General features: G+C 50.0%; 1 protein-coding gene across 4 annotated transcripts in view; it reads left to right on the plus strand.

Moving 5' to 3' along the window:
* CARD11 (caspase recruitment domain family member 11) overlaps positions 1-23,819 on the plus strand; it is a 92,647-nt gene that overhangs the window by 45,985 nt on the left and 22,843 nt on the right. For 2 of the 4 annotated variants that reach the window (XM_074313986.1, XM_019757565.2), the window contains exons 2-8: positions 12,299-12,421; positions 15,400-15,612; positions 17,293-17,430; positions 18,478-18,803; positions 21,538-21,717; positions 22,530-22,682; positions 23,152-23,277. In XM_074313986.1, the coding sequence (XP_074170087.1) occupies positions 12,415-12,421; positions 15,400-15,612; positions 17,293-17,430; positions 18,478-18,803; positions 21,538-21,717; positions 22,530-22,682; positions 23,152-23,277 (1,143 nt within the window). In that variant the 5' untranslated portion in view covers positions 12,299-12,414. Of the gene's footprint in view, positions 1-12,298; positions 12,422-15,323; positions 15,613-17,292; positions 17,431-18,477; positions 18,804-21,537; positions 21,718-22,529; positions 22,683-23,151; positions 23,278-23,819 lie in introns of all 4 variants that reach the window. The other 2 variants (XM_074313987.1, XM_019757568.2) reach the window with 2 other exon arrangements.

Here is a 23,819-nt window from a genome sequence, read left to right on the forward strand (position 1 = left end):
TACTGGGGACATTTCACACAAATGGAGTTGTAAAATGTGTGGCCTGTGTCTGGCTTCTCGCTTAGCATCATGTCTTCAAGGTTCATCCACGCTGCAGCGAGAGTCAGAACTTCATTCCTTTTCATGGCTGAATAGTATTCCTTTGTGTGGATAAGATGTCTTTATTTAAGGACCACTGGCATTGAGGGTTCAGGGCTGCCAGGACTGGGAAGGGAAGCTGGGCAGAGGACTGGGAGCAGTGGGCACCTTGCTCGGCACCGTGCTACAGCAAAGATGCCTGAAGCAACCCGTCACCCTGCCCGCCCCGCACCCCCACCCCATCCGGCACCCCTGCCTGCCCAGCACCCCCACCCACCCAACACCTCCACCCGCCCCACAGAGCAGCTCCATCTTGTCGTGAAGACCGGGCTCCGAGTGGTCTATTAGAGGGGCACGTGGGAGACACGAGCCGCTCTGGCCAGCCTTCCCAAGCTGCCATCTGGCTCGGCTCCTGAGGACACTATTACAATTAATTCTGGCCGGCCCTTGATGATCTGAAGTAATAGGGACCAGAACAACGCAGAGCTAATTGAAATGTGGGTAGCGGGCGGGGGTGGTAGGAAAGGGGGGCCCATTCCCTGAGAGAACTGTTTATTTGCAGTTAATTATGACTAAAGGGCCCCTTTCAATGTCTTGGGCCTCCCCCTTCTCCCTCTCCCTCTCAGAAGCCTACCGTTTGATTGGACGCACAAACCTATTTTGCTCCCAACATAGTGGGTGCTTAATGAATGCATTTTAATGAACTTATTCTCTCGCCATCTCTTTGGCAGAGCACTCCAGGATAGAAAATCCAAGTGGTTTGAATTTCACTTCTGAGCCCACCTAATAATCGTGGTAATGAGAGCAGCGGATATAGACGTCCTGCTTTATTCTTCTAAAAGTGTCTCCAGTGAGTGGTGACGTTTCCACGGGACACACAGAAGATGGGGAAATGGGGCAGATAGGTGTCTGGAACTTCCACAAACTGGGCCATCGGCCCCAGAAGGACTGGGCGATGGTTGTCACTATTTGGCACTTCCCTGAGGACTAGCGAGACACCTCTTATTTTCCTGCCCAGCTGAACACTAACAATCACTGTTGTGTCCTGCAGTTTCCCATCACCAGCGTCGCGATTGTTTCTCTTCTCCCAGATCAGGTGACAGGACTCGGCGCGGCCACACAGAATTTGTGGAGCATGGTTTTCCAGCTCTTCTGAGCAGCAGCAGTTTTTCATTAGACTCGGCCTGCCTCCGCCCTCCGCGTGTTGCGGGCTCTGTTCCTGACTCATTCTGTCCCCCTTCTCTGATGTTGAGGAGTGCCCACTGCACTTCAGACACCCACAGCACACATGGCATTGTGCCCTGCTGGTCCAGGGAAGTGTCTCCTGAAGGTGAGCCGGTGAAGTTTCTGGAGACTTCCCCTTACTTTACACAGCAAGGCAGTGTCATGTGAGGCTGGCTGCTATTGGGTTATCAGTTTTCACAGGATTAGGAATCCACAAACCAAACTGGACCCCAGGATACCAGTGGCTAGAACGGACCCTCCTTGTGAATGCCAAAGGCCTTCAGATTCTGGCAGTGCCCCCGGCAGGGCACATCGCAGAAGTCAGCCGTGGCCTGGACACTGGTGTGGTGTTTGGGGGCACTGCCAGAGAAATGGTTCTCTGGGAGAATGGAGGAGCAGCTGGCTGTTCTGCATTCCGCCCAGTTAAGATGGCTGGTGACAAGATGGCTGTGTCCCTGCAGGTCAGAGATGGCAGGGACATGTATTCTAGGCTTCAAGTGCATGACTGATTGGGAGAGCAAGACAGATTGGAGCTCCGATCCAAATTGCAGGCACAGCAAAACCAGCTGGGTACAGACGAAGGGCATATGATCCCGTCAGCAGGCTGTCATGGTGAAAACTCTCACCACACATGCAGAGATAATGGTCTTGCCTGCTGAAGGGAGGAAACTGTAACAAGGAGAAGAAAGCCGGTGCTTATCCATTGGAAATCAATCACTTTATAAATATTAAACGCCTATTTGTGTAAGAGTCTTGCGAGGCCACAGGGCATGCGAGGAAATGTGAGCTGGGTTCCTGCCCAGAGGATGGTAACTACATGGTCGGCAGACAGAGATGCTATCACACCAGGAGGGTGCGTTGTAAGCCCGAAGCCCAGACAAGAGGGTTGAGGCCAAACCTTTTAAGTTTTTCTCTGAATTCTTTTTGGTGTGGAGGTAATTATACAGGACATGCAGGCAGAGACTTCTCACTTCTGTCTCGAGTTTGCCGCTGGCTTCTGAAGGGGTGGCCTAAGTGACGTTGATTTAGTGCCTAGAATGTACACGGCAACAACCGTGAGATGTAAGTCCTGCTTGTCAGTGGGGCTTAGAGAGGTTAAGCCACATGCCCAAGGCCACACAGCAGCAAGTGGCAGAACTGGAGCTCAAACCCAGGACTCTTAACTCAGGACCATGTCCTTTCCACTAGAATACAGAGAGAAGGCGTCAATTTTGTTTCTTTAGGCAAAGGGTCTTTGGTTTGACTCTTTTTGTTTGATGCGAGTAGATTCCCGTGATCCATCTGCCACGGCCCCTGTCTTGTGGGGCGACGATGTCACCTCACACCAACAAGCACAACATACTGTAACCTCTCGAGGCGGGAGCTCCACCTTCCTTGTGTGTAGGTGCCCCGCACATGGACTCCAGCCCCCCACTCTCTAACCCGACAGCAGACAGACTCCAGAGACAGCCCATCTTACCAAAGTCGTTTCAGCCCCCACACCTCCTCGCTCTTCCTTTTTCTGCTGCCTGGAAATTTGCCCAGTGTCCTGATGTATGAGAAAGTACACTTCTGACCTCAAGCCTGAGCACCTTGGGGTAAAATAAGGAAGTCTGAGGTCTGCATAAAACTCAGGTCTGCTGCTTCCTGCACCCGTGTTTCCACCAGACCTGAAGGCCTTTGGAGAGAGAGGCGCTGGACGCCCTGCTCGGACAGGGCCTGCAGCCTGCTGCTCGGGCGTTCCCGCTGCGCTGAGGTGCCTCCCTGTAGGTGTTGACCTTGGACGCTGAAGGGAGAATTAGAAAGCTGGAGTCAGAAACACCCCACCCCCAATACTCCCACCCTGCTCCCAAGTAAGAAAACCTGAAATCTGCATTTTCCTAGATACTAACCTTCTAGTTGATTGAAATAGTTGGCAGAGTTATTTTCAGACACGTGGAAATGTGTTTAGAAGTGTTACCACATTTACCTATTCCCACGACATTTCATAAAATAGACAGCCCCACACTGGAAATGCGTTCTAAATTGATCGCCGTGTCGATTCTAAGTGTATTTTTGGCGTGTCTTATAACTGCGGGAGGGAGAGGCCAGTGCTCGTTCTGTGTGCAGCTCACTGCCGAGGCCTCAAAGGACACTTGGGACGCTGCAGGGACCAGCTCTGGGCCCTGGAGATTCCTTCCTGGGAACCGCAGGGTGCCCCTGGCAGGTTGCTGTCCTGCGCCTCTGATTGGCATTCTCTGAGCTAAGGTACGCCTTTCAAGCGTGGGCTCCAGGGGCTGTCACCAGGCTTGCTCCTTCCTGCCTCTCCCTTTTCATCAGGTTGCCCCATCTTCCTCACCTCTTCTTTCTTCTTCCTGTGAACCTGCGAGGCTTCCCCACCCTTGTTGCTTCAGGGTTCCCTCTCCCTGCCCCCGTTACTCTGCTCTGGACACCCTCACTTCCTCACTTGTCCTTGTCTTTTTTTCTCACGGACCTTCTCATAGTCAGTTTCTTCCTTTATCTTACAGCTAGTAATGTTGTTGAATCAAAGGAGTGAGTGAACGAACGAACAAATGAATGAATGAATGAATGAATGAACAGGAGTCCCAGTCTCCTGCTTCAGGTCTGCTCTGCAGTATCCTCATCACCCAACTTTGCAGACGTTCCTCCATAGACGTCCAAAGGCCTCGGGCCCGACCTGGTCTGCCACTTGAACCTACCTCATGCTCCCGTGAGATTCCATTGCCAGCCAAGGCAGATGAGAAGAAGATAAAAAGGGAGGATTTAAGTCGGAATGTGGCGCCCGCACAGCTTTCCAGTTCTTGTTCTTGGCAGCCCTCGGAGTGGGGCTTTCGTCTGACAACGCTGGTGACATTTTCTGTGAAATGCAAGGGCCCAGCCTTTTCTCTTACAAGCTCCTTGGGCCGCTGGGCTCCTCCCTGCACAGGACTCTGCTCGTTAATGCTCAGGTTTAGGGCAGAGCCTGTCCCATGTCCAGTTTCGTCCGTTCCAAACTGTCTCCAATTCCCAAAACCAGAAAGTGTTCCGTCTACCTCTCCTATGAAACGACTTAATTTCTCTGCAGTTTATGCACCAACACGCATGCTCTGTGTCTGTCCACTGTGGGGTTGCTTTTGCACAGCAGAAAGCCCAGGTCTCCAGACTGGACTCTGGGAGGGGGTTTGTGTGTTCGCTCACTCGGCAGATGTGTGGACAGCTCACCGCGGGCTGGGCAGTGTGCTAGAGCTGCACAAATGAGCATGACTCAGCCCTCGGCTCATGGACTTTGCAGCGGGCGTGGAAATGAGGCTGAGAAGGAGGGGTCGGAGGGCACATCACAGAGGGCCAGCCCAGGCTCACCCACATTGCGTGCTCTCCCTAAGTTCTTCCTGGTTGACTGATTACTGCATACAGTTCTGTGACAATGGATGTTCTTATCATCAAACCTTAGGTCATAAGAGCATGCAATTCAGCAAACATTCAAACCCCACTGCACGCTAGATAGCATGGTCTCAGGACTGACATGACGAATTCGAAGAGGGACCATGGATGTTCTCCGAGTTTTTTCCAACCTAAATAATAAAACGGTGGCCAAGACTTTGAAGAATACACCAGTGAGAAGGAATTTCACGGGCCACATGAAGCGGAGGGTCTGTCTTTGAAAGCACAGACAGCTCCTGAATTGCAGCCAGCTGGTGGTCTCAGTGACGTAAGGCCCCGTGGTGAAGGGGCATTGGTTGACCAGGCTTCCAAGGTGCCCCAGGAGAGAGGGCATTTCATACAGTCAGGGCCGGGCTTGCCCCTGGCCAGACGCAGGAGGCTGCACTGCCCAGGAGTGAGAGGGTGACCCATTCTGGGATGTGGGTTTGGCACAGCGGTGTAGCCAAGGCTCCCAGAGACCATCTGAGCTGTCAATTTGTTGTGTGCATGGCTCTGGAATCCAGACGGAGCAAATGCTCTGAAAGAGCCAATGTGATAAATTGATACCCATTTCAGGGCAATTTAAATCTGTCATTCCTAATTATGCTTTTTTCAAAAGCTTTCCTGCAGTAGTGTAAAAAATTGAGAGCTGGAGGAGGGAAAGCAGTTTCCTTTGGTGATACACGAGGTGCATGCTCTTCCAGACCTCTTTGCCTTGGTTTTTGTTGAAGTCACTAGGGAATCAATTTGGACGTGTGCAAGGTCTGGGGATCGGGAGGGGTTGGTGTGGCCATGGCCTTGGGCTCTGGCTTCACTGAATGTGCCATGCCTCACCCCGTCACACACACCCCTGAATCCTGATTTCCTATTAATGCTTCCTCTTATCCTAAAAGATAGCAAGTCGAGGCATTTTTATTCCCCAGAAGCCATTGGCCCTTTGCCTGGGTCACCTGAAAGTAGGTGGATGGAACACCTTGAGAAGTTCCAGGTATGAATATTCTAGGTGCCTGGTGCCTGGGGACACAGCCGGGGTTGGTGGGCAGGGCCTGCCTGGGACGATGGCCGAGAGCCCGGCTGTTACGGGAGATGCCAAAGGTTGGGTGCACGTAGAAGAATGAGGGCTAAGTGAGAGGAGAGACAGATTCTAGTGGATGTGGTAGGTGGAAGCTGGAGAAGTGACCTGAGACTGACAAGTGAGGGCGCAGACCAGGATTGGAGGCAGGACAGTGGTGACACGCATCGTCGTGCCTGTGCACTGCAAGGCAGGAATGGCGAGGCAAACAGATGATGGTATCGTCTGTTAGGTACCATCTCCTGGGCTGTGCTTTATTTCCTTGTGGCATTGTAACCCCTCGGAGTCACACAGTCTGTCTGTCCCCTGCAGCACTCCATCCATGGGCAGGGCTCAGTCTGTATCGATTCCCTGCTCACTGTGGGAACAGGAATGGACAGACAGATACGGCAGCAGCTGCTCAGATGGTAGGGCTCAGAAGTCTGTGGCTGGGACCAAGGTGACTTTCTTAGATGGCTTGGATCTTATTTGTCACATGTATCTGTTAGGATGGTTTTCCTAACTGCAAGTCATAGAAACAAAATCAGAGTTTTATACTAGGGATTTAATTCTTCTCATGGGTCATGGACTCAGGTTAGCTTGGACTCAAAGCCCTTGTAGCAACCCAGGCCGCCATACTTAGAGTGTGGTCTCTGTCCTCATGCTCACAAGGTGGCTGCTCTGCTTCAGAGCATTGCATCCACGTTCCAGGTAGGAAGCGGAGACAAATAGAAGGCTCTGCTCACCTGAGTCTGCCCCACAGACCAAAGAACCTTCCTAGATGTCTCACCCAGAAACTCCCACTTACGTCTTATTGGTCAGGATTGTGTCACATAGCCACCTCCCTAGCTGCAAGGGAGGCTAGACATACAGTTTTTCAGATGGGCACAGTAACACTCCCAGCAAAACCAGGGCTCTTTTAATAAGTAAGAAAGAATGGATACTGGGTCGGAAGCTGGCAGTGTCTGCCACTCCTCTGTGAATGTAAAATGGTAATTGCTGCTTTCAAAATACGTATCAGTGAAGCTCCGTTGATTGCTGTACACATGTTAATTGATGGGAAATATTATCTCAATATTTCAGTTGAATGAGCTGAGATAGACAGAGGTTAAAAAGTTAACTGGGATACCAAGGAAGAATCCGGCAGGGGAATTTTTTAGCTGCTTCTCTAAGTGCCCTTTTTGCAGCAATGAAAGGGAACGAGGGGAGGGGCGGGGGCTGGAGACGCACAGGAAGGGACGATTCTGGTTCTTTTCCATAAAGAGCTATAAACACTGTACACGGCTGGGATGCTGATGGGACCAGTGTCTCTTCAGTCCTTTCTCACAGGCAGTAGATCATTCTTTTAAATAATCTTTTTCCCTTTTTTTGCCAGAAGTCCTTTCAATTAAGTAAAGGTTTCATTGGAATAATTAAACCCTCCATTTCAATGAAGCCACTCACTGCAATCATCCAGGCAAATCAATTAACCAGACATGCATTTATCTGACTGGCTGTTGACTCACCCCCTCTTGGTTCCAGAGCTTTTGCCCTGGGGCAACCCGTAAGAGAAGAGGTGTCTGTCCCACAAGGACAGCTCATTTCCAAAGGGCTTGGCACTCTCTGGATTTGAAGTAATAGCAGCCTCACTGTTTATTTTATTCAGGATCTGATTTTTATTTATTCATCCAACAAATACATATTGAACACCTACTAAGAGTAAGGCCCCATGCTAAGTTCTGTGGAGGAGGCCGAGATGAGACACGTGTGGCAGACAGCTGAACCTCCCTAAACCTGTTTCCTCTTCTATAAAATGGGGATGATAGTAGTAGCTACCTCATAGGTTGGTCGTGTTAAGTGAGATAATCCACATGGTGTCTGCCTACAGCAACTATCATGCACCTTTCATAGACAGCTATTACAGAATACGCTCCAGCAAAATGAGGGAAGAAAGCAGTAAAGAGGAAGAAAGGGAGCCCAGGATGCAAGTAACCTAATTGGTTAGATTAGATGTATGCTTCATAAATGTTAGTGGTGATATTTGCTAGTTTAATTAAGATCAGAGGGCATGGAGTCACTGAGGGCCGAGTTGGAATCTCTGCTCTGCCACTTAGTGGGATCTCACCCCATTATTTATTATAACTCTCTGATCCTGCCTCCTCGTCATAAAATGGGAACAATAAAACCTATCTTATCACAGTCCTATGAAGGTGAAGTGAGGTGACATCTGTGAAGTGCCTAGCACACAGCACTTCTGGTTTATGAAGGTGTGAGCCGTCTGACAGGCATTACAAAAGATAGAATGTGGTAAGTGTGCAGAGAAGGGAGGTAACTGTTTGGTTCTTTTATACTTTTAAGAATTCATGTTTCCAACTATTGACACACGAAGGTCGGACAAATGAAGTTCGTGAACTTTCCACCATGTAAGTGCACGGTGGAAAGTTTGCGAACTTAATTGTCCCATTCATGTATTATTTTTTTAATTAATTTTTTTACCAAGATAATATGTGTGTCATGCAGAGTAAAGTGGTGAAATGTAAAGAAAAACATCAGTTCCCAGCCTGGCCATCAATATCCCTAGTCCTGATCCCAGAGGCACCCACTTCTAACTCTCTATGTACCTGTCCCTAATTGTTTCTCCATCTGACTCTCAGACCTGTTCTTTGCTTAACAATATCATTTCCTAAATTATCAAATATATCAGATAATCATTCAGTGTTTTCCTCCAGGCAGCCTCCCTCTAATGGGCCCTCCATCGTCCTAGCATAATCTTGGCAGTTACTTCTTGCTGCGTCCCTCTCACCTTGGACTTACCCTGGTGTTTTGTCCAGTTAGATTCTGTTTTCTGGGCTGCATGCCTTTTTATTGTTTTATCCCCTCATTTTACTAGAGTATGTCCTCCAGTAGCTTCCTAAGAAAGGGTATAGAGTCCTTGCCTTTCTGAAAATAGTATCATTCTATTTTCACATGTAATAGCTTGGGTGGGTTCACAATTCTAGGTTAAAAGTATTTTCCATCAAAAATTGAAGGCATTGCTTTATTGTCTCCCAGCTTCCAGTGTTGCTAGGGAAAGATCTGAGGCCAAGCTCGCTTCCCGTCCTTTGCAGATGACCTGATATTTTCTCTCTGGAAGCTTTTAGGGTCTTCTGTTATTCCCTGGTGGCCTGAAACTTCACAATGATGGTTTGCGAAGGTTCTTTTCCACTGATTGTACTGAATGTTCAAAGTCTCTTTAAATCTGAAGGCTTATGTTCTTACATTTGGAGAATCATCTAATATTATTTCTCTGATAATTTCATCCCGTAATTTATATTATATCCTCAAAAGATATACAACAAAGGAAATATAACCTCTGTAATCTCTTCCTAGGATTTCTATTTATTGGACATTCGACCGTCTGAGTAGATCTCATCCCTCTCTCTTCTTATCTTCCTTCTCTTTTTATTAACTTTTTGGGAGATTTCTTCAACTTTATCTTCCAAACCTTTTATTAATTATGAATTCCTGCTACCTTATTTGAATTGCCAAGAACTCATTCTTTGTTCCCTTTTTATAGCATCTTACTATTGTTTTATGGATACACTATTTTATCTCTTAATGGATTTTAATTATCAAATTGTGTTTTTTAAAGTTTTATCTTATTCTGTGCGTTGTCTGCTTCCTGGATTCCTTGTCTTAGTTTATCTCCTCTGATCTCTTCCTTTCACATAGAGCTGTTCCTCAAACATCACGTGATCCTTGGCTGTCTTTATTCTTAAGTGGGAGCAACACAGACAGTGTGTACGAGTGCTTCTCTAGCGGGCTTCACTGTGGGGTTGAAATGGGGCTTGAATTACACACTAATGACTAACTCACCAAGCAATTGATGCCTTTTCCGAGAAGCTGTAGTTGTTCTTTTTAACCCTGAGCCAATATCCGCCACCTTAAAACTTGTTTTTAGTTCTGTCTTAAGCTTGTCTGTTTAAGTGATGTTTCACAGAGCTTTTGTATGTATACTTTCTGGTTAGTGTCATTTAAATGGTAAACCTGAAAACAAAGGCAGTTGTAGGGTCTATATAGCAGTGATTAAGAGGAAGTCAGAGAATCGTGGGTCCAAATCCTGCTTTCCATGCTAATTATAAGACTTTGACCTCTCCCAGCTTTGATTTCCTTGGCTATAAGACAGTGGTGATGATGATGATGATAATGATGATGATGGTGATGGTGATGGTGGTGATGATGGTGATGGTGATGATGGTGGTGATGGTGATGATGGTGATGATGATGGAGGTGATGGTGATGATGGTGATGATGATGGTGATGATGGTGATGATGGTGATGATGATGGAGGTGATGGTGATGATGGTGATGATGGTGATGATGGTGATAATGGTGATGATGGTGGTGATGATGATGATGGGGATGATGGTGATGATGGTGATGGTGATGATGATGGAGGTGATGGTGATGATGGTGATGATGATGGTGGTGATGATGATAATGGGGATGATGGTGATGATGGTGATGGTGATGATGATGGAGGTGATGGTGATGATGATGGTGATGATGTAAGACAGTGATGACGGTGATGGTGATGGTGGTGATGGTGGTGATGGTGGTGATGGTGGTGATGGTGATGATGGTGATGATGGTGGTGATGATGGTGATGGTGGTGATGGTGATGATGGTGATGATGATGGTGATGATGGTGATGGTGATGGTGATGATGGTGATGATGATGGAGGTGATGGTGATGATGGTGATGATGATGGTGGTGATGATGATGATGGGGATGATGGTGATGATGGTGATGGTGATGATGGTGATGATGATGATGTAAGACAGTGATGACGGTGATGGTGATGATGGTGATGATGATGGAGGTGATGGTGATGATGGTGATGATGATGGAGGTGATGGTGATGATGGTGATGATGATGGTGATGGTGATGATGATGGTGATGGTGATGATGATGGTGATGGTGGTGATGGTGATGATGGTGATGATGGTGATGGTGATGATGTAAGACAGTGATGACGGTGATGGTGATGATGGTGATGATGATGGTGATGGTGGTGATGGTGATGATGGTGATGATGGTGATGGTGGTGATAATGGTGATGATGATGGTGATGGTGATGGTGGTGATGATGGTAATGATGACGATGATGATGATATAAGATAATGATGATGACGATGATGATAATAATAATGATAGTGCCTATCTTAAAGAGCCCTTGAGATAGGGCTCTGCTTAGCAAAGTACCAGGCACACAGTTAATGATCTGTAAGCATCAGGAGAGATGCTTCAGCTTGTTGAATGTTCTACCCATAAGTCAGTCTCTTGGGACACCTCATACGCTATACATTTTTCCGGCCTTAGGGCCAAGTTCTCAAGGATGTAATCAAAACTCTGAGGGCATAAATAGTGGGTCATCCTCACAACTGGTTGTCCCGTGCCTCGGTTTTCCCCTCCTCACCTATGCATGCCTGTTTTCCCTCCCTCACAATTAATGTTTTAAAAACTTTCTGATTATAAAAGAAACACATGTTCTCTTTTCTAACGCAAGTGCAGGAAAGGCTCCTTTCCCTTTGCCCCTGCTTGCTGGCCTGTGACCAGCCCTACTGGTCTTGGCACTTGGCTCTGTAGGTCACCCCCAGCTCTCATCCGCAGTGCCCACAGCAGTGCAACTGCTCTTGTCCCCGCTACAGAGCAGGGAGGCCATGAGGACACCAAGGAGACGGTGTCCTCCAGAGAAGCATGTCACTGCCACTTCCCCGGGGCCGAGGGCCGGTGACAGCTCACTCCAAACCAGCTGACACCCTACAAGAACAGCTTCTGTCAGCTCTGAGAGAGCTGGTGTCACCTGTGATTAATCCTCAAAGCCAAAACCAAGCAAGTTGCTGATTAAATAGCGTCATCCCAGTGTCCCCATCACTCCCAAGTGGAGCAGTCGTGGAGCAGCTGCCTGCGGCCCCACCACAGGGACCCTGGCAGCTGTCAGGACAGAAGTCAGGCCCCTCTCACCTTCTCAGAGTTTGAGCCCCACCTTTCCCCCTCCCTAGCCTCCCATTCTCCAGAAGGAGAACTGGCCCTTCCCGGTAAAACCCACAGTCAGGCTCCTAGAGCAGCCAGGCATTCCCACAACCTTGTCAGTCACCATAAGAAATGTCACCTTGGGGAAATCACAGAGTGTGCCGTGGCGTGTTCCTGCTCAAACCCACGGCCAGCCGGGGGCTGAAGACATAACTCACAGTGAAGGGAACTCGTCTGGTCTCAAGAATGTGGTTGCTGCTTTTGACCTCATGAATTAGTGGCTGGTGAGAAGGTCTCCACTCTGCGTAGAGAGATCATCCCCCGCCATGAGCAACCCCCAGGCCATGTGTGTCCCTCCCTCTGTTCCCAGGGGTCTTAGAATGTGCAGCCAGCGTGGCCTTCCAGACTGCCCACAGGCTGGCACAAAAGCCCTGCTTCCCGGCAGCTCCTGGGCAGGTGCGCCTCATCACTGTCACCTGGAAAGATGCACTCAGCATCACTTTCATACCTGAATGCTGCTCTCGCTCTCTGACCACCTCTGTGCCAAGTCACATTCTCTCTCCTTGGACAGATCCCGGCCATCGCAACTCCAGATTCAGGAGACTGGCTCCAGGAGGGACAAGCCCCAGGCAGGAGTAAAGTCAAACCTCCATCACAGGGGACCAGCTGCCGTCGTGAGCCTGCCACATGCCAGGTACTTTTCATGTCATCTCCTTTAGAGCGAACAATAAAGGGGAGGTTACCTGAGCCGTGACGGGGAGCAGTGAGGGGAGGTGCAGGCAGGAGTTTGGTGGAGAATCAGAGAGGCCAGCGTGCGTGGGACACCGTCAGGATGAGACCGGCAGGGCTGGCAGGAGGCAAACCACACAGGGCCTTGGGGGTCAAGATCAGGACTTTGAACTTCACGGTAACAGCCATAGGGAGTCACACGATAAATGTTTCCAGTGAATGAGTGAGGGACTGAGACCAGCAGCTGCCACGGAGTTTGTCCACAGGCAGGTAGTCTCCTTGTCCCGAAAAAAAGATGACAAAATGGCCCACCTGTAGGGCCTGGCCCGAGAGCCTTGATCTTGTTTTCCCTGCTGTTGAATAGAAAGACCAGTGTGGTCCAGGCTTTGATTCAAGACCAAGCCAGACCCTGCTGAGGGTTGGGTCAGAGTTGCCACCAGCTCTGGCTGAGACGGGGGAGGGAGGACCATCCAACGTGGGTGCTGCCTATTTGGAAACAGGAAAGGAAGGTACATTTTCCTTAGTGAATGGAAGTGATCATACTGATTCGTCAGTGAGCGGCTGAGGTGGGCGGCTTTTATGTGGCATGAACCCAAACTCACCAAGTGACCCAGGTAGCCAGGGCCCTACGTTAGCAAACGGGCTCGCAGAGGTTAGGACTTAAGTCTGTAAAGCCAGGTTGATGTCTATGCAGAGTTTACTATAGTGAATGGGACTGACTCCTCATTTTTACTCACTTAAAGTCAGCTGTTGCTCGTAACAGAAACAGATATTGTGACTCAAGCCCTCTGGCTGCACATAGCAGAGGCCCACGCAAAACAGCTCAAATTAATAGGGAGCTTGACAAAGGCCTAGAGTGAGGACCAGATGCCACGTGCAAGGACCAGATCCCCCACGAGGCCAAGGCTGACGGGCGGGAGCTGCAGTTAGCTCCCTGGAGGGACGGGCCGCACACTTCTCAGGGTCTCCCATTTCTCGGGCTCTCTCACTGCAGCTCCCTCTGCCTGCCTGGCCTCCTGCCTGTGTGTGTGCTGTACCAGACCGAGCTCTAGCCTCCGCAGCCATCCTGGTGCCACCTCTAGTTCAGGTCCCTACAGCACACACACCTAACCAGTCTCTGTGGCCTATATGAAATCCCCAGGTCAAGGTGCAGGTCAGTTGGCCTTGGCCAAAGGGTGTATTTGGCACCAACAAGGAGATATCAGTGCCGTGGCCTTCTGAGGGGATGTGAGTGAGAAGGCACATACTGCATCCTGGAGCGTCTGTTGCCCTGGCCGTGACCTTTATCTCAGTTAATTTCACAAGCCTGCGCCCACTTCAGATGCCAGCTGCAAGTCCCAGGGGCCACCCGTACTCTCACTGGGCGGCTGTAAATCAGGGATTCCCACAGGCCCCTCAGCAGGTGCAATAATTTGCTGGGATAACACAGAACTCAGGCAAACACTGCACTTATTAATATACCTTATTTCACAAGATACAAATGAAAAGCCATATGGGCAGGTACATGGGGCAAGGTCTGGAGGGTCCCCAGCACAGGACCGTCTGTCCCCGTGGAGTTGAGGTGCCCCTCTCCCAGCATGTGTGTGCATTCACAAACTTGCAAACTCCTGGAAGCCCATGGTTTAGGGATTTTGACCAGGGTTTCATTCCGCGGGTGTGATTGTTTCAATCAGCCCCCATTGAGATGAAATCAGTGTCCAGCCCTCTCCTCCCCGCAGGTCAGGCTGTGAGGCCCAAAGTACAACCTTCCAGTAACTTGCTCGGTTTTTCTGGCCACCAGCCAGCCCCATCCTAGGGGCCCTTAGCAACTAGTCGTCTTGTTACCATGCAAAAGATACGCTCTCACCACACAGGAGTCCAAGAGTTTCAAGAGCTCTGTGCCAGGAACCTGGGACAAAGACCAAAACTTTTTTTATTATACATACTACATGCATGCATTCTGAAATTTACTTTTTTGAAAAACAATGTGCCTTGGGATGTTTTCATGTCACCACATCTGTGCTATATGCTGTGGTATAAAAGGGTCCTGGAATATCTCCTGACGAATATTTAGGTTGTTTCCATTTTCCCCTCTTACAAATAGTTCTAAATGGTCAAGTAAACACTTGGGGGGAAACTAATTATCCATCAGTAGGGAAATGGAGAAGGAATTTTGGTATATCCTTCCAATGGAATAATATATTCAGCAGTTAAAGACGAATAAGCCAATTGAAATTCAGAGATTGTTAATACTGACAATTGAATGAAACGACATTTTTCAAGAGCCTGTTGTACATGAAATGTCCAGAGCAGGCAAATCTGTAGACACAGAGGTAGATTAGTGGTTGCCTGGGGAGGGGGGTGCGGGTGGGGAGGGGCAAGTATTGGAGGGAAATGGGAGTGACTGCTGAGGGATGTGCAGTTTCTTTTGGGTTGATGAAAATGTTCTAAAACTAATTGTAATGATAGTTGCACAACTGTGAATATACTAAAAACCTTTGAATTGTACACTTTAAAAAGGTAAATTGTATGGTCCATGAATTATAGCTCATTAAAGCTGTTTAAAAATGAACACACTAGATTTATATGTATCAACCTAAATAAATCTCAAAAAATGTAGAGAGTAAAAAGCAAGTTTTAAAAGGAAACAAGGAAGCATATGGTATGACACCATTTATGTGACATTGTAAAACCAAAAATAATAGTATGTATTGTTTTGGGAAAGATAAATTCTTAGTGAGATGCACAAATTGGGATGGAAAGGATCAACTCCAGCTGCAGCCTGTCTCCTCTCCCCCCATAAATCCCTGTACTCCTGTGCCCTCCTTTCTTAAGTAGGTAAAACACACCCAGACTTCCCGGTACTTCTCCAACTTCCTGTACCCTAGAGAGCGCTCTGAAGCACTGGACAGGGCTGCCCAGTGAAGCCCTGCTGTTGACCTTGTTGGGGTTTCTGTCTGAGAGGGGGAGGGCCCAAGATGGACGACTACATGGAGACCCTGAAGGACGAGGAGGATGCCCTGTGGGAGAACGTGGAATGTAACCGGCACATGCTCAGCCGCTACATCAACCCTGCCAAGCTCACCCCCTACCTGCGCCAGTGCAAGGTCATCGACGAGCAGGACGAGGATGAAGTGCTCAACGCGCCCATGCTGCCGTCCAAGATCAACCGGGCAGGTGGGTGACCTGCGGGGCCCCAGGGGAGGGGACAGGGAGTGCCCTGGTGGCCGCTGCAGGAAATGCCCTTCACCTTCCGTTAGCTGTACCCACATGACATGTCTCGACGTCGTGAGTTTTTCGGTTGGGGTCCACAGACAGACCTCTGCCCACCCCTGTGCCCCCACCAAGCTAAGTATGGAACTCAGAGGGTCCCGAACTTGGATAGGGGATTATGGTTATTTTACTCACCTAACTGGGCTTTAGCGTCCCCTTCAATGACGAATGTAGGTAGGCAACAAATGACAGTAATGACTAGCAATACCTGTGACTTTGTCGCCAGTAAAACTTACAGGCCTCTTCATATCACATCACATCACATTACAGCTGTTACAGATCTCCCCAAATATCATTTACACTCATCTCTGCCTTGAAATTGTAGTACTTATTAGACCTGTCGTGACACTGTGTTATTTAATGCGTCAATAAAGGAGCACATTACTGAGTCGTAACTTTAACATTTGATCGCTGTATTTTATTGCAATTGTTTCCTGTTGTAATCCAATGCATTTTATCTGTTTAAAAGTATTACTCTATCGTCACCCCAATAGATTTTAATTAAAAAAAGGAGAAAAAAAAAGTATTATTCTGAGAAGGGGTCTGTAGACTTTTCTAGACTGCCTAGTTAGTGTCCATGACACTTTATCACATTCATTCACAGTAATAAGAGTGGTTTGTGAAACTTGTTCTGGGTTTATATATGTATGTGTATGTATACACACACACGTATATATATATATATATATATGTCTGTGTATTTGTCTTTGTGTGTGGGTACGAGGTCACAGTGTAAAGTACATTTCTGCGGCTCATGGTTTAAAAGGTTTGAAAATCACTTTCCCGCAGTGTGACTGGTGATAAGTAGCTCATACGCTGTGACTCTCGTTTGCTCACATGACAGACATCACTAATCACAGCATGCTTTCCTCCTGAGCTTGGATGTAACTTTAGACGCCTTCTCCACACAGTGCTCCAGGCAGCTCCGCCAAGCAATCCGTTGACATGAGATGAAACTTACTTATTATGTCTATCCTACGGAAAAGGTAGTTTTAGGACCTCAAGGGAAGAAACAACTGAAAATAAATTGTTTAAGGGAGGGCCAAGAAATGTAAACAATAAGTGGATCCAGTAGGGTGGAAACTGAAAACCGCTGGGCAAGTTACATTCAGGTTAAAGATGTTTCCAGACTGTGTGATAATCCCAAAGAGCAGGGAGCTGTGCCTGCTTCCTGTGACTACCCCTAGCTCCCACACAATGTTTGTCTTTCTGCTCTGAATCCCAGAGAAGCATGTATTATTCTGTAATTGTTATTCAGTCACATACGAGCTGATGCCTCTGTGGTTCATTTTAATCCTGGTCAACTGGGAAGCTCTTTGAAACTGTTGGTTTCCCGAGGCTGCAATTCCGTTTATCCTGGTTCTACCAATTTCTTAGAAAAAGGAAACTCACACCCACTGGATCCCTGTTGCGAGCCTGGCACTTTGATTTACATTATCTGGACTCCAAGATACAACTCAGGAGTGACAGAATGTGGTGACAGAATCTGTCTTCCTAGAGTCCAGGATGAGATTGGACACGGAGACTTGCATCCAATCAGACATGTCCTCTTCTTCTCACTGAGTGATTTGGCTTTTCCCCTAGGCCGATTATTGGACATTCTACATACCAAGGGCCAAAGGGGCTATGTGGTCTTCTTGGAGAGCCTGGAATTTTATTACCCAGAACTGTACAAACTGGTGACTGGGAAGGAGCCCACCCGGAGATTCTCCACCATTGTGGGTGAGTGGTTTTGCCATCCAGAGCATTCAGACTCTGGTAGATGTGTGTGTGTGTGTCCCTGTCTTGTGGTGAGACAGTTCTAAAGTTATGAGTCCGTGGCATTAGGACTGTGCCCCTCTGGCACTTATGGGCTGTCAACCACTTATTTCTGCCTGATGATGCAAAGTAGGTGACGGGCAAACTGAAGCAGGAGCCGAGAGAAGTAGGTGCTCATGGAACATCCCCATGGACATTGGTGGGGCCGAAGAGATACTTGTACTACCCTCTGGATCTCGTCCTTGCCTTGCCTGCTCTCTGGCCAGTATCCTGAGCCAGAGCCCTTGCTCGTCTTGTTCTCTGAATTGTCCTTCCTAAATATTCCGGAATCAGTCTTCTCTCTTTCTCCACCACTACCCAGTCCAGATCCCTACAACGCTGTCCACTCCACATCAAGGCCTGTGCTCGCCAGTGCTTTCTCCTCTCCTCATATAAACCTCCCCTGCGTAAGACCTTTCCGTGGTTTTCCTTTGCTTCCATCTAAATACCCGCATCTGTAATGCAGCCCACACAGGCTGAACGTGGTCCAGCCCCTGCTGACACTCCCAGCCTCACCTTTCTGCCTCTGTCTCTCTCTAGGTTCCCGCCACTTTGGTCTTCCTTCAGTTCCTGAACTGTGCCAAGACCTTCCCGCCTCCCGGTAGGGCCTTGGCAATGCTCCACCTTCTGGAGTGTGTTTTTCTCCTACACTTAACATTGCAGCTCAGCTGTCAGGAGCCTTCTCTGAGCCCTCTGCCAGCGGCTAGGCCTGGTCCCGGGCACACACTCTCCCAGTCAAATCCTCAGTCTGTAGTAACACTGGTGTGTGATCATCTGCTTTCCTACTGTCTGTCTCCCTTAGCAGACGTGAGCGCTGCCGGGCCCAAGGCTGTGTTGCTCACCCTGAACCCCAGTGCCTAACGGTAGTAGTGTTGCTGAGCGAATGAGTGAACGAATGGCACCTGCCCCGCGTCCGGAAGCCCCCTCCTGCGCTCCCCGGCCCCAGGCCTGACCGGCTGCCCCTCTCCACAGTGGAGGAGGGTCACGAGGGCCTCACGCATTTCCTGATGAACGAGGTCATCAAGCTGCAGCAGCAGATGAAGGCCAAGGACCTGCAGCGCTGCGAGCTGCTGGCCAAGTCGCGGCAGCTGGAGGACGAGAAGAAGCAGCTGACACTGATGCGGATGGAGCTGCTGACGTTCCAGGACCGGTACTACAAGATGAAGGAGGAGCGGGACGGCTACAACGACGAGCTGGTCAAGGTGAAGGACGACAACTACAACCTGGCCATGCGCTACGCCCAGCTCAGCGAGGAGAAGAACATGGCGGTCATGAGAAGCCGAGACCTCCAGCTCGAGGTGAGGGCCGCGGGGCTACCGGGCGGGGCTGGGCGAGGGGCGGCGGAGGCTGCTGGCGCTCGAGACCACCGCGCGGGCCTTAGGCCGCCAGAGCTTCGTGCTTCTCAGCTAGCAGAGGGGGACGGGAGGCCGCGTGATTCCGAAGGCCCAGACCCACCCAACGCGTGCACACACGGACCCACCTCCACCATCCGCATGTGTGCGCGTGTGCACACAGCACAAGTGGGGCTTCCTGCCACCACATCAGGACCCAGATCACATGTGCATGTGCAGACCAGGGGCACCGGAACCCAGTGGCGCTTCCATCCTGCTCAGGAGATTAGACCTACCACACGCAAGTGCGGACATGCCCACGTGGGCCCCGTGGGGTTTCTCTCCTGCTCTGGGTCCCAGAGCCACCATGAGCATGTGCACATATGCGCACAGAGATACTGGACCACGCCAGGGGAGGGGGAAGGTGGGAACACCCAGGGGACCAGACGGTGGCCCCAGAAAGGCAGCGAGGAGATGGACACAGCACCTGTTCCAGGGAGGCATGAGGTCCTTGAGGCTGGGGCTCTGCCTTTCACAACTGTGTCCACAAAGCGCAGTGGGGTAGCCAATATACTTATCAATGAACAGTCTGCCCGTCAGATAATTGATGTCATTAGTGACTTCACCATCAAAATGGAGAAAGGGAAGGGACTTGGCTTAACTCACTCATTCTTTGTGCTTATGGACGGCCACCATGCACCAGGGTGTTTTCCAGGGACACATAACTCAAGACCAAGGAAGGCCCTGCTGTCATGAGGCTTACATTCTAATCAGAAGACAAATAGATACACGCCTGGCAGTACTGAGAGGAAAATAAAGAGTATGAGGATTGTGAGGGATGCTGTTTTAAATAGGATGGCTGGGAAAGGTTGGTGAGAAGGGGACACGTGACCGGAGATCTGAGGAAATGGAGGGAGGCAGCCATGCAAAAGGTCCCAAGTAGGGGGCATGTTTGGTGTTTTTCTGGAGCCAAATGAGTAAGGGGCATGAAAGGTGGGAGAGATGGCCAGGGTCCAGATCACGGGGACCTGGTAAGAACTTGGTAATATATTCCAGCTGTGGTAGGAAGCCACTGAAGCATTGAGAGCTGGGGAGTGACAACTGATTTATATCTGGAAGGATTACTTTGGCTACTGGGTGGAAAATAGAATATTTATTAAGCACCTGCCATGCATAAGACACGGTGCTTAACACTGTGGGAGACATGGGGATAAATAACCTGATTTCTGCTCAGGTCACTTACGGTTTAGTTGAAGCAAGCAGATCAGTAAACAATCCACTGAATTCAGATGAATTGAGTCAGTGGCACAGCGGGTAACAGAGTTTCTGTTAAGAGCATGAGCTCTTCAATCCTATAAATTTGAGTTCAAATCTGGCTTCTAGTTTCACCATAGTTGGCTCTTGGCCTCAGTTTCCTCATTTGTAAATGGCAATAATGAAAATAATACCTACGCCCTAGGATTGCTGAGACACTGCACCATAATAAGCCTGGTAAAGTGGGTGACCCAGTAAGCACCCCACAGAGCTGCCACTCCATGCCCACTCGGGTGGAACTGAGGCTCTGTACAGGGTACTTGGGTGGATCTTCCAAGATTCTGTTTTACCCAGGATTTGGGGAGTTAACCTCTGGCAGGGACTTATAAGTTTCTCTCCGAGAACTTTCTCCTGTATTTTCTTGCCCTGGAGATACATTAATGCTGAGACAGCGTGTCTAGGTCTATGGAGTCCCTAGGTGATTGCTCAGCCCCAGGCTGCTTCCCGGGGGGCTGCAGCAGCTATCCTTCCTTTGTTAAAGCCACCACCCTTACCTGCCTGATATCTTGAAGCTTTTCTCCCATAAGCCTAGAATTTAAAAGGGACAGCCACTCCTTTGGTGCCTCCCTTCCCTGCAGCCCCTGAAAACAATCCCCTTGTTTTGGGTGTTTTACCAAGGCTGATCCGTTTGGGGGAGCAGACACTCTGAGTCACAAAGGCGTAAGAAGTCTTTTGATCTCAGTTCCTGACGCTCACCTCTTGAGATTGAAGCCCAGCATAGCTCCAATGGTCCCGCTTGTAGATGTAGTAACTGCTTCCTCCAGGAAACCACTCCTTCTAACACTAACTCTGGGCAGGTCCTTTGGACCAGAGGTCCTATCAACTTACAGTCCAGTGGGTCTCAAGCCGTTCTTCTAGCAACAGCGCCGTTTGTTCAAATAAAATCTTGTGTGAAACCCAAGAGAACAAAACCTGTGCAAGCAGAGCTGCTCTGGGGGGTGGAGTCGGGATGGGGCCCTGCCCCCTGACTTCCTGTGGATAACACTAGGGCGCGTCAGGGCCGTCCTTGAGTTCTGAGGATCAGAGTTTGAAGCCCATCATACAAGGGCATTGAAATGGGTAACAGACCTCAGGGAAACACCAGTGGGTATCTTTACCCTCCTGTGTAGCCTGTTCCACCCCATAAAAGTTACCTGAGGGCATTTTCTAAGCACCTTTAGAACTATTCTAAATTAACGAATCAGGAACTCTTCACCAGCAAGGAGATGGTGGCTTGTTTCACTGGAAGGGGTTTCTTTGCGCCCTTCTCTGTCACCACCTGGAAGGAGGAGAGAGAGGGCATAGCACGGGTTCTGCTGCAAGTTCAGGGCCATCTGAGGAAGCGTGGCCTTTCCCGAGTGTTTCCTGCCAACTGCCTGCTCCCCTCGGCACTGTTGGGGTGTTGCAGATCGATCAGCTGAAACATCGGTTGAATAAGATGGAGGAGGAATGCAAGCTGGAGAGGAACCAGTCACTGAAACTGAAAAATGACATCGAGAATCGGCCCAAGAAGGAGCAGGTTCTGGAGCTGGAGCGGGAGAATGAGATGCTGAAGACCAAGATCCAGGAGCTGCAGTCCATCATACAGGTGAGCCGGGGGCGGGGCCAGCGCCCGCCAGGATGCAGGCAGCTCGGCATCCTGGGCGGCGGTTTCCTCCTCTGTACACGGTGTGAGCACACACCCGCTTCTCACAGATATGACATCACGTGAAATAACACTTGTGAAAAGTTTCCTCAATTGACGCACTCCACAAAAATCATTCACACAGATGCCAGTGTCCCGGGCACCGTGAGGAAGGTACAGCCGAAACCCACTTGCCCTTAAAGAGCTGAGAAATCAGCCACAAGCTAGCTCCGTGTGGTTTGTTAAAACATCCAGCCTGCCTGCTTTTGGCGCCACAGAGTCAGGTGTGGGGGTTAAACAAGTCACTGTGGACCAACGCCCCAGAATATATCTAAGGAAAGGAAACAGGCAGCCTTGTAGCATTAATCCCCCAGGACTGGCTGCCTGGTGTGCAAGGCTCTGGTGTGGAGCAAGGTTTGATCAGGGCAGATTAGTTGATATTTCAGGGGAAGCGTCTAGAAGGCCGATCAGCCCTCTCTGTTGTCACCTGTGAAGTGTTTGAGGAGCAGCACATTCTTCTCCGGCTCTGAGAAGAGCTGGGGCAGAACAACAGGCCACAGGGTATTCCTGAGCACAAGTGGGTTTTATGCTTTTTTCCAGGTGATAAAATTCTTAAACAATAAGCTGCTTAAGGACCCCAAGAGACAGCGATTCATGCCTGTACTTTCCTGGCACAGAACCTTCTGGTCTCTCAGTGTCTGTCGCTGGCTCTTTTGTTCCCCGCCTTCTGGGCCCACCTTGCTCCCTGCCCTAACCCTTCCCGCCCGCCCGCCCAGGCCGGGAAGCGCAGCCTGCCAGACTCAGACAAGGCCATCCTGGACATCCTGGAGCATGACCGCAAGGAGGCGCTGGAGGACCGACAGGAGCTGGTCAACAAGATCTACAACCTCCAGGAGGAGGTCCGCCAGGCCGAGGAGCTGCGGGACAAGGTAGGAGTGCTGGGCGGTGGGGCAGCCTCCGCTCCTGGTTCCCCTGGGCTGCCCCTGTCACCAGGGAGCCCCTGTGCACTAACGTGAGTCAGCATGACTCCCCGAGCCCAGTCTCTTTCTGACCCGGGCATAAACTCCCTGCACTTCCAGCATCCGCACCCTCATAGTCATTTGTCAATGACTGTCTTCCCCTCCTGACTGAAGGCCATGGGATGACACGCACAGTATCTACACTGTGTCCCAATACGTTCCTCGGCACATAGTAGGTCTGAAGCAAATGTCAGTTAATTGACTGGCCCACTACCGTGCTCCCTGCTAGTCAGACAGCTGGATCTCGGAAGGATAGGCGATGTAGGGAGGGACAGGCCAGCTCTGGCCGGCCGGCCAGCAGAAAGGCACTGGAAACCCACCCCCAGCCCTGACCAGTGGGTGCCCTGCCGCGCGTGCTGATTTCCCGTGTGGCCCGCAGTACCTGGAGGGGAAGGAAGACCTGGAGCTGAAGTGCTCGACCCTGGGGAAGGACTGCGAAATGTACAAGCACCGCATGAACACGGTCATGCTGCAGCTGGAGGAGGTGGAGCGGGAGCGTGACCAGGTAGGGCGGGCGGGCGGCCAGTGGTGCGTTTCGCCCAGTGTCATGTCCATGCGCAGGAGATACTCATGAATCCAGCTTCCTTGTTGCCATTTCAAGATGAATTCCATCCAAAAGACTTTCATAATTCACAGGCATTTGATTATGGTGGGGGCCTGAGCTGAGCTCCAACAGCGCATGTGACAATGTGGTCTCTAGAGTGAGGCGGCCACATTCAGGCCCTGCCACTCATCAGTGTGTGACTGCAGGCAAGCTCCCCTTCCCCTGCCTCAGTGACCCCCATCTGTAAAATGGGAAGAATAATAGCAGCACTAATGAGACACTGCACCAGCGCTCTGAGCACAGGGCCTGGCTCATAGCAGGGGCCGGGCAGATGGCAGCTGTGGAGCAGTTTGATGGTGGTTGGCACCCAGGAGAGGGCGGCAAGGAAAGAGCAGGCGACCGTGCAGCTGATGCCTGGGCGGGGCAGCGGGTGTCTGGGCAGGGCCACGTCCCGGATCTGATGCGCTTTGCGTGGGGTGAAGAGCTAAGCGGCCTTCTCCTCC

Source organism: Rhinolophus sinicus, linkage group LG10, assembly GCF_036562045.2.
Source record: "Rhinolophus sinicus isolate RSC01 linkage group LG10, ASM3656204v1, whole genome shotgun sequence".
Taxonomy (NCBI): domain Eukaryota; kingdom Metazoa; phylum Chordata; class Mammalia; order Chiroptera; family Rhinolophidae; genus Rhinolophus; species Rhinolophus sinicus.